We start from the raw sequence: 11482 nt of genomic DNA, 5'->3' as shown, positions 1-11482 counted from the left end.
AAAACTATCGCGAGATGTATACCAGCAAGGAAAAATGCATTCGCAAAGCATTGTGGTTTATTGAGTTTTAGCTAGGCAGGGAGCGCTAACGCTGCACTGCAGTTTATGGTATCTTGAAACACACAGTAGCAAATTAGTCATCGCGTGTCGGTGTTGTTGTTCTTGTTCTGCGAAATGCAATGCCATCAACTAAGTGAAACTTTATGGAAATGTTCTTGTGTGTGCGCGCGTGTGTGAGCTGCACATACGTTCTTGGGATTTGAAAGTTGAATCTAAACCCCAAGTGAGAAACAAGATAGGCTACTCGCGTTTGTCTCACTTGGAAAGAAAAAAACAGGTAGGCAAAATCTTTCAGTAAGTTCAAAGTTGATGTGCATTTTCAAGAATTAACCCTTTGATAAGCTCAGCCAAAATATTGTCCTTTCTCTGGATGGTCTAAAATGCTGGCATGTTGTAGAATAGCTATTTCGCCAATTCATTGATACGAGGGTAATACCATTTACATGGGTGCTGTTCTATGCAAGTTTAGGCTGTGCAACCCAGCCCCACAGAACTATGTACGGGACGGGATACTACTAACAGACAGTTGCCAACTTCAAGATGTATTTCAAAGGATGGAAAGAAAAATCTTTATGTTCTACTGTATTACTGAACGACTGAGAGCGCTCATCCCCATCTCTCTCTCTCTCTTTCTATTTCGTGTGTGTGTATATATTTTTAAACAATGGCTTTGTCAGTTTTAAGCTGCAATGACTGACTTGTCAGCTGACTGTTAACACCAATGTTGAACATAACACTTGCATTTGTGAAAGAAAAAAAAGACAGTTGGACCTCCTCAAGGTGATTAAAATCTTCTCATATCCTTCAGCATTTGTAGGTCATGCCTTTGTGTACATAGCAACATACAACATACCTGCCAGACCATAGGAAAAAGCACAAGCAGGTGAGCACAATGTATATTTTCATCGTTGACATGTTGGAAGTGACTAATTATGTACTTATGTAACGCAAACCTGTGTTGAATTTGTAAAAAAAAAAAAGGCAGTGAGGCGTATACGAAGTCAAGGGAACACAGACACGTGTTAAGGCTTGTTATCTGTACACACCACACCCCCCTCAAACAGGCCTTCATCAACCACAAAAGTGTCCCTAGGCCTACTCATTTTCATCATTACTGTTCCCCTTTCACCAAAGTTTGTGTTTGTAGGATGATAAACTCTGATCACAGACTTTATTTTGATATCTAATGTGATAGATATGTGTGGCCTAATGCATGATTGTGACATATGCCAAATGTTCAGATGCTCATACTTTTTTTGCTCATACTTTTTATTAATGATGAAACACTAATATCATATCATCATATCATATAAGAAATATAGGCTGCTGACTGAACTGATCTTGTATTTCTTTACTGACAGTGTGTGAACAATGGATCCTGAAGTGGGCTTGCAGGAGGAGGATGTGGAGGCCTCATGGACACTTCTGTCCTGGTTTGCGTCTTGTCTCATGGTTTTTGGCGCGGCCCTGCCATATGTGCCTCAGTATCAGGAGATCCAGAGGTCCAGCAACACAGAAGGATTCTCCACCAGAGTGTGTCTCGTGCTTCTCATTGCCAACATCTTGCGCATTTTTTTCTGGTGAGGAAATGAACTTGTGTAATTTAAACTTAAAATGAGATTAAAATTATCAACCTGAGCTGCCCCATTCATTTGCCCTGGGTGAAAATGGTATTGCGAGAACACACCAATGTGCAAAGTTGCAAAACCATATGGCACTCACTTAGTTTTAGAAATTTCTCCTAAACTGTGCTGTGTAAAAGATGGTAGGTTTTGAAAAACATGTCAGATCAATTTTGTTCATTTTGTCTGCCTCGTGCTTACACAGAATGAAAATATATATATATTGTTTTTTTCATCAATTTTTTCTAAGCTTTTCCTTCACGCTTTTGCCTTGTGTTTCTTTGGTAGGATTGGAAAGCAGTTTGAGCTGACTTTGCTTCTTCAGAGTGTCGTGATGATCTTGACAATGTTTGCCATGCTCCATCTTTGCTGTGCCATCCAAAACACCAACAGAGTGAGCACAAAACTGCATAGACTTACAGGTAATTTTACACTAATGCTTAAGAACTTGTGTTCTGACCGTCCCAAAACCTCTGCTCTTGCCAAAAGAGGGAGCCATTGTTGAAGATTTCATTGTCAATCCTGTCAGAGTCATCTGCTGTTAGTTAGAAAGATGAAGGCATAGTGGCTACTGGGATTCGAAAAATTAACTAGAACATACTGCTTTAAAGAAATGATTTGCAAGTAGCTCTTTGTAGGGATTAGCAAGTACTTTGTACTTTCCATGCTTAAGTAAATTGGGATAGCCATAGAGAGCTGCCAATACTAATAACACAAAATGACTATTGTGCAGCTTGTTCTCTCTGCTATCAGCAATGGCAGGAAACAGAACACAAGTTTTCAAAAGTAGTCCCCTGGACTTGTTTTTAAGTTTAAGGGTCAATGCTCCCATTGCAATTAAACCATATATTTGAATTGTCCCTTTCTAGATATTTTAGACCCTGTTTAATATTTCCTTGCATGATGTGGATTGTGTCTTCTATCCATAAAAGCAGCTTGTGCTAACCTCTTCTTCACGGCCCTAAATGTTTATGATAGTGTGTTTGACATGAGTTCCTCGATCGTATCACACCCCTCCCCTGTGAGGTCATGCTGGAGGTCCAGTTTCATTGTGGGCTGTCATGTGTGCGAGGGCTGGTGGGTTCAGGACTAAAATAGCACAAGCCTCTGTCCCAAATGTCCCAACACTCTGCCCTCCATCTTGCCCAGTGTCCACTGATAAGTCCTTTCAGCTAAACAGTTTTATTTTATGTGAAGTAGTCGCTTTTCCCCAAGACTCATGTTGGCATGAATTCAGAATATTAGGAATCTTTGATACATGCTTCAGTTTTTTCACTGCAAGAATCCCACTTGATTTCAATTCCCTCACATTCTTTCATCTGTTTTTTTCTGCTTCTGTTTCATCTATTTTCACCTCATTGTTCTCATTTGTTCAAACGAGAGCATCGATATCATGTGTGTCACGAAAGGGTCAGCGGGGATTTCCTTACAGCTGAGGGCAACTGTTCAGACAAAATGCTCTAATCAATAATAATTTTATTGTACTCATTTGTAAAGACACGTTTTATGCTTTGTTTAGGACTGTAAAGCAGTAAAAGTACAAATCAAGGAAGAGAGTTTGCAAGTATCTCTTTTTCCTCATTGGTTTGAATGTTTGTCCTTCAGGTCTTTTTGGGCATGAACCAAATGATGCAGCATGATCTATAATGCTGAGAAGGCACTTTCAAAGTGCTGCCTTTTTATTTAAGGCCAAGAGAAAATCAACTTAATTAGTGCAGAATTGAATTTTCTCGGCGTCTCCTTCATTATCAATAATGAGCAGTGCTTGGAGAGAGGTGAAAAAGAATTTCAGTCCACTCTGCTACCTTTAGCACTCGCAAGGCCATGCCACCTTGTGAGTGCTGATCCCGGCAAATCTCAGAAACAAAGCTGGGTTGGGCCTCGTTATTACCTGGGTGGTACACAGTGAAGGAGCAGTCTTCACTGTGAGAGTCCGTTACGTGTGTGCCTCTGCTAGTCTAACACAAGGGCAACTGTGGCAACACTTTTTAAGTATCACATTGATTTCTATATCTAGGCAAAATGATGTATTTTAGGACTACCTTATTTAATGTAATAGTAATTTTTCAGCTCTTGGATGACCGACTGACTTTGTGAAAGGACTTAGGGCTGTATTGAAGTTTAAATTCATGACATTGTCTATGCATTAGTCCTCTCTCTGAGCTGACTCAGAGTTGTGACTTTGCAATGACTTCTAGTGAGGGCTCCAGGGTGCCACGGGAGCAGCCCGGGCCCAATGACACGGGGATTGGGAGGCTGGTCCAAGGAGATGGACTCTGCTCAAAGCCAAATGTGGCCCCGGGCTCAGCATGCCGCTGCAAAAATAGAAAAGACAAGAACTACAGAAATGCCAGAAAATCCTACTTCTGGTATACAGTGGGGAAAAAAAGTATTTGGCCAAAATCCAATAGAATGTCTATGTGAAACTGACCAAATACTTTTTTTCCCCACTGTATATGTATGTATATATATATATATATATATATATATATATATATATATATATATATATATATATATACACCTGTGGCCCCTCTATAGAAAGTGCACACAATAGGGGCTAGTAGTTGCACTACAGCAGTTCATTTTAATACCCTTTTCAATTGTAATACTTGTCATTTGGTTTATAAATACTATAAATTACATCGGCCTCTGAATATCGTGATGCGTATCGGATCGTATGTCCCAACCTTTAAGGCAATGCTAGGCTTCAATGAGATTGGATCAAAATCTGATGTGATAACAGCCCCCTCCATTGGTGACTTTGAAAACTTACACCTCTTCTTCAAATGCTCACAGTTTTTGTACTGTTTATGGGAAGTTTGCAGAAGGTTATGATTTAAACACATTTACTCAGCAGACAGCTCTCGCCCACTGCAGGCCTCTGAGTCAGCGAGCATGTAGCCCACTTTTCTATTGAGCGTCCTGCTTGTGTGAGGCAGGAAGAAGAGCCTTTACTGCAGCTGTAAACAGAGGAAGGGCTGCTTGAGAGTCAGTATTGACCCCCCGGTCATCCTTAAAACCTTCACCACTCAAGAGCTGAAAGCATTTCAATTTGTACAAGATAACCTCTCTGGCAGAGGTGAGAAGTAGACCTTAGAAGCATGAGGGGAATTACTTAAGGAAAGAACAGTGCCCAGATCTTAATTTAATCTCAGAGTTTTGAATTGTGAGTCCTTTAAGTGAAGACAAAACAACACTGAAGTCTTTAGATGTTATATTCATTATTTATTGTGATCATTTTTCATTTACAGGTTGACATTTCCAAAAATGTCCAGTGTTTAGCATGGGACCAGATGAGAGCAACAAAAACGCATAAGAACTTGATTCACGTATGACATCCATTTAAATTATTATTTAGAATTGGTACACAACTGCAGGGTCTTAGATGTTATTGTCAGCAAGGTCAGATTGAAATGGTTTTTCATTGGTGTATACCACCCGATATTTCTTGTAGGATGCTGTGTTTTGTACAGTCTAAAGTGAAAGAAGACATTAAGTGAGCTACTACTGAGGATGTGTTGGATGAAGTCAGGCGAGTCTATCTTTATGCTGAGAACTAAAACTAAAAGATTCAGGGCAGTGTTTACATTAAAGCTACACTGTGGAACATTCCAGGAATTCATGTTGGTGCATCTCAAGAGCAACAAACAAAGCCAGTATAGTCAAATTTTTGGGCCATTTTCCCCACATAAACCCCTGTAATTAAATACATATTTAGTCTATTATAGGGTGGAATGTTTAACAATATGACTGTAAGTTGAAATGTATGAACCTGATATTTTACTTTAGCATTGGCACATTTGATGTTTTTGCCCTCTCGATATCTTTCTCTTGATGCTACTGTCGTCATAGAGTGTGTCCAGTTAAGCCCCTGCTAACGGTTTAAGATGATTCAAAGCAACTTAGGCGCGAAGTGTCATAAACTCTATCTATTCGATTACATTAGCATGGGGATAATGTTGTGTGCCTTTTAGAAAACAACAGAAATATTCTATTGTGCTTTGGTGAAGTAAAGTTGAATTGAGATTTTAATCTCTGAAGTGCTTTTGTCCTGATATCTAAAGAAGGGGTGGTGGCATTTACAAAATATTGATAGAACGTTGATTCTGGAAGCTACACAATCTTAATTTGATGTAGAAAATTGTGTAATTTCAGTTTAATGTTGTGGCAAACCTTTGTTTTGATTCAGTAGGGAGTGGACCCTTGCACAGATTCAAAGTCTGAGATTTTGGTTGAGGTACCTTTTAAAAAAGAGCCTCTGATTTAGGCAACAGTGGTGCAAATAGTCTAAGTAATGGTAGGATTCCATTGAACAGCTTTGCTTGAATATCTTGGCACAAGATCCCAGCTTCACTGTAGCTATAACACTCTTGTTAGTAACACCTGTACTTTTTTTTCTCCCAAGTTTGGCAAGCTCCAAATATGCAGTGAAAAATGTTCCATTAGTTCAGTCGCTTTAAAGCCGTTCTTCATTTGCTCTGCCAATGAATTTGCATTTTAACACCTTTTTTGACAAGACCATTTGGAATAAAGGAACTTGTTGTATACTTAAACGCATTAACCAATCGTTTCCAGTGATGGGTTCAAAAACAAGGATCACTCTAAAGTATTTATTTAAGTACGCTGGTGGCTCATCATATGTTGTTTTAAAACTTGCCCAATAAAGTTTTTACAGTGAGCACCTGTTCTTTTTTTCCTGCTGTATAATGCGGTTGTACCAGGAAGTAGCCTAGTTTATTCCCTGTGTCCTAATTGGGGAGATAATGTTGTGCTCTGGGCACTGTGCCCTCTGTGAGAAACTCAACTTTTCTAACTTCCAGCAAGTTTCCACAGGTACATGAACTACATGCATTCAAAAATATGGATATATTAATGCAGAAATGTTTTGTTCTTGTAACTTACTCTGCATACTTACTCGGCAAATTGGAACATTTCCTTGTCTGCGTGGAAAGACAATTGTTTGTCCTCTCTATATTTAAATGTGCTTGAAAATCTATTCATTATTGCTGTGTCTGTTTGTTCTTGCCATTCTACCATGAGATATCAACAACAATAAAGTATGCATTTATGTTTTGAGTGGTGAAACAGGCAGTGCCCAATGATGTAACCTCCAGCAATAACATTTGCGCTTGCTTGGTCTTTGCTGGATTTTTTTTCCTTCTGATTCTGTCTGGTCATACAATCCTCACTATCCTTTAATCCTTTTTGGTGGGTAGTTCATCATCTTTATTAAAAACAGTTCTCCCTACTATAACCTGACATTGTTTATTCCCATCAGTTGTGCACATCTAAATGAGTTACCCGCTATCTAATTTAAATAAGCCTGCATATTTTTATTATGGGTTTACTGTAAATACGTATGTGTAGTTTGCATACTGAATGTTAGCAGCAGTGCTTGTTGGAGTGATGTGATGAAAGGGGACAATTGTTCATGTCCATAATATTAGGAAATGTCAACATGTGCCCTAATGCGTTTGGCAAATGCATAATGATATTTGCACAAAACCCCGGGCGATTATTGCCTTACTGCATCAACTAAATTATGTTGTGTGTAGAAGGCACGCATGCAGAAGTTCAGGCAGTACTTTTATTTTTTTTATCTTTGTATTAAGATCACAACAGGGACCACAGATGATAAATGGCCCTCTGGCTTCTTGGCGTTTTATTGTCATGTCACACTCTATGTTCAAGCATGAGTTAAATTGGAATATTCATTATCAATTTGACATAGATATTAACGACTTCTGTTTCCATTTGACACAATAATTTACGGTGAGAACCACATGTTTATATACACTTCATAAAAAGACGCATTTGCATTTTTTTATTGCTATCACTGTGATTTAGAATTTTTTCAATCATTTCTATTTGTCAAATGCCAGAAGAATGAGATATAGAATTTTCTACTTTCTACAAAACCAAAAGTTTACAGACACCTTTAAACAATTTGAGAAAGCTCAGATGACAATGCCATTTGCTTGGAAGCACAAGTCTGGTTCATCCTTGGGTGCAATTTCAAGACACTTAAAGGTGTCATGTTCATTGGTTAAAACAATGATGGAAATGTCCAGCCATCATCCAGATCAGAAAGAAGGCGGGTTCTGTGTCCCAGAGATGAACGTGCTTTGGCCTGAAATGTGAATATCAACCCAAGAACAAATGCAAAAGACCTGGTGAAGATGCTGAACCTGGTAAGAGTTTGTCATTATCCAGAGTGAAACAACTACTGTACCGACATGGGCTGAGGGCTGCCAGGATGGAGCCCTTACTCCAAAAGAAACACAAAAAAAGCCAGTTTGGAGTTTACAAATAAAAAAAGGAAAGGATAAAGACTTTTTTGGAGGATAAAGGGGGAATCTTGCAAGCCTGAAACACCCTCCTTTGAAATACGGGGATGGCAGCATCATGCTGTGGGGTTGTTTTGCTGCAGGAGGGACTGGTGCACTTATGCACTATGTGGAAATATTGGAGCAACATCTCAAGGCATCAGCCAGGAAGTTAAAGCCTGGGCACAGATGGGTCTGCCAAATGGACAATGACCCAAAGCAAACTGCCAAACTGGTGGCTTCACAAAGTCAATGTTTTGAAGTGGCCATCACAAAGTTCTGATCTCAATCCAGTTGAAAATGTATTGGCAGAGATGAAAAGGCACTCAAGGTGGCCTACAAATGTGGCTCAGTTACACCAGTTCTGTTTGGAGGAATGGACCAAGACTCCTCCCAACTTGTGAGAAGCTTGTGGAAGGAAATCCAAAAAAAGTTATGCAGTTTAAAGGCAATGCTATCAAATGTTAATGAATATTTGGAACTTTTGGTTTTGTAAAAAGTAATAATGGATTTATGTCAGACTGTGAGTAAAAATGCAAATGTGTCTTTTTAAGTGTATGTAAACATATGGTTCTCACTGTATATATTTTTTGTTTTGTGACATTTTGCCAGTGGTAAGTGGTACCAGGACCAATGTTTTTTTTTTTTTTTTACTGTATTTTACTTTGGGTTCTTAATGTCACCACCGTTCGAAGTCCACCGTTTGACAACACGGTGTCATCCATGTGAAGGTGACATTATTTGATTTGGCACGCTTTAGTATGGCACACACGACACAATGCAATTACGGATCCAACAATAGCACTGCCGGCCCTGCCCCGCTTACTTTGTCTGGCCCGTCATTATGTTTGATTCTGCCCGCGCTTATCTCTATAGTATGGAAGCCTCCCGTTGATAATGTGTCTGAACAAAGGGTCTTATTAAGTTTAAAAGCCCTCTGGTGCCCAATGCTGTTGTGTCCTTATCTCAACCTCAACACGCTCATCGACTACAGGGTTATTATCGAAGCAGATCACCTTCATGCACGTATGGGTTTAGCTTTGGCTCGTTCTATTACGGCAAATGACCGTCACTCCCCGTTCAGCCCTTGTTCAGACGACTCTCATTAACACAGTTTATTCAGCCTATTAATGGTGAACAGATCACTCTGAAAATAGTAAGGCCAAGTAAATGCCTCTGTGACTAATCTGGTAGCACGGAATGTGACTTAAGCTTCGTGCCTCATCTAACGGTCAAATGTTTGGAAACACTTTTCATTTATTGGCATTTCTTTATTTTCAACACTATTTACATTGTGTGATCCATTCTCAATTCTCAGTGAGCTTCTTAATTCAGTCCCCTGACATGTTTCTTAACAGTCTAAAGAGAAAACTTTCTGATGACATATTGTGAAGCCCATTGAGAAAATGTCAAAGGTGTGCAAAGCAATCACAGCAAAAGGCGGCTATTGTGAGGAATTTATCAGGGTATCCGCAGGGTCGTTATTAAAATGATTAAAAATTGCCAAAGTAAGACCTTTAATAATTGTTGAAAAAGCTTTAAAGTGATTTTCTGAGGTAATATTTTTAGTTTTTTCATTGACTTTTCACTATTATCCATGAAATTGATTATGATAAATGATATTAATGGATAATTAGTTTACTCTTTTCCCCCTCTATATTCACTTTTGCCATGTGCGGTGTCACTTAAAGTTGCTCCTCTCTCTGCGGACCACCATTCTGTGAAACTACTATGAAACTTGTCAGTCATAATAAATAGGGAAAGTCTAAGTTTGCCAGTTCCTGTTGAAGTTGAAGAATTTTAAACCTTTATAGAAGCTGGTCAAAGATGCCGTGAGGCCTGAAAGTCTTTAAAGGAAGTCTTAAAGTCTTAACCCTCGCAACCCTCAAGTGCATTTTCTCCAGTTCAGTTTTACCCAAATCTAAAAGTTTACAGATCTTTTTCCTCACATTGTTGCCGTGTTGTCGCAACCTTTTTTGACATTTCTTTTCATTGCTTTTTTTGTTGCTCTTTTGTGGTGTGTTTGTCACTTTTTCCTGTAACATTTTTGTCACTTTTTTGTCACTTTACTGTTACTCTTTTGTGGCTTTTATTGTTGCATATTCGTCGCTTTTTTGTCACTGTCCTGCTGCTCTTTTGTGGCATTTTTGTTGCTTTTTTCGCCACACATTTGTATCACTTTTCTGTTATTCCATCATTTTTGTTGCTAATTTGACTCTTCTTTCAAGAAGCTTTTAAATTTGGGTTTAAGAGACTAGATGCAAGTTAGCCATTTTATATTCACTACTGCCACCTCAGGTCATATGTGTAACTGCACCTTCTATTCGTGCATGACGGCCATTCATGCACGAATGGAGTGCAGGATTCATGCAGTGCAGGATTTTAGAGGCAGTTGTGGTGAATAGGTCTGGACTCATTCTACACCTTAGGACATTGTTGGAACATGTAGGGGGAGGAAAATACATAATTTTAGCATTTTTAAACTCCAAACTGAAGAAAATGTGCTTGGTTCAGGTGGGGGTTAAAGAGGGGGTATTATGCTTTTTTCAATGACATAGCACCAGTCTATAGCACACTACAATGATGACCAAACCTTCTGTCGGTCTGTAAATGCAGTAAATTAGAATAACTGCCTTGTATAAAATTGCTCTCTCAAAATGGCTGTAGTGAATGTCTTGAAATAGGCCTCTGTCTCTTTAAGAACCTCTGACCCTTTCCGACACGCCCCCTCCACACGCTGTCTGTGGCATCAGTGGGGAGGGGGTTCTGCTGAGGAGCAGTGGTTGGTTACTCGGCTGGTGACGAAAGCCCGGAGGCGTCTCCAGGAGGTGGGGGCGTTCCTAGGAGGACTCAGGCAAACCTATCCCTAAAATGGCTGCCATCAGAGTTTTTACAGATTACTCAAAAATATGTGAATGTGCCAAGGCAACACTTCAGGCATGTTTTTAATGAGGGAATGACATAATAACATGATGTAAAGCTTGAAAAAGTCAATTTTGCATAATACCCCTCCTTTAAGAGGTTAAAAAGGCATTACATTTGACTTTGTTTATGTCAGCTTTATGGTGGGGTTTAAAACATCATTCCATATGTGTTCATTCATAAATTAATGACTTCAGTGAGAGTCTACAATGTTAATGGTTTTGAAATAAAAGAAAAAAACAAAAGAGTTTCCAAACCGTTGATGGGTACTGTACCTCTGGTTATCTTAGTTCATTTCCCCGTACCTGCTGTAACATGAAGGGACAAGCAATATGAAATGTAAATGTACCAAATATTAAAATGCCACTGCTTCCATTAAGAAAGTCCTGCACTACTCACTCTTTGAATATGTGTTTTAAAGGACAGAAAAGTAAGGGGAAAACATGTGCTAGTTGTTTGTTGGCCAGAAGAAAGCTGGGAAAGGGAAAGCAAAGAGCCCAATTTGCTCACCTGTGCTGCTGTCCGTCATGCCCTCTTACTGTGTTCATA

General features: G+C 39.2%; 1 protein-coding gene across 1 annotated transcript in view; it reads left to right on the top strand.

Annotated features, from left to right (window-relative positions):
- The first annotated feature begins 184 nt into the window (after positions 1–184).
- Positions 185–11482, top strand: part of LOC306971870 (solute carrier family 66 member 2) — a 34307-nt gene continuing 23009 nt past the window's right edge. Inside the window, exons 1-4 of the mRNA XM_079568309.1 lie at positions 185–337; positions 869–943; positions 1422–1640; positions 1971–2104. Coding sequence (XP_079424435.1) covers positions 1432–1640; positions 1971–2104 — 343 coding nt within the window. The 5' untranslated portion in view covers positions 185–337; positions 869–943; positions 1422–1431. The remainder of the gene's footprint in view (positions 338–868; positions 944–1421; positions 1641–1970; positions 2105–11482) is intronic.

Source organism: Gobius niger (genome assembly GCF_951799975.1).
Source record: "Gobius niger genome assembly, chromosome: 12".
In the NCBI taxonomy this organism is placed as follows: domain Eukaryota; kingdom Metazoa; phylum Chordata; class Actinopteri; order Gobiiformes; family Gobiidae; genus Gobius; species Gobius niger.
This window is presented reverse-complemented; position numbering and strand designations above follow the sequence as displayed.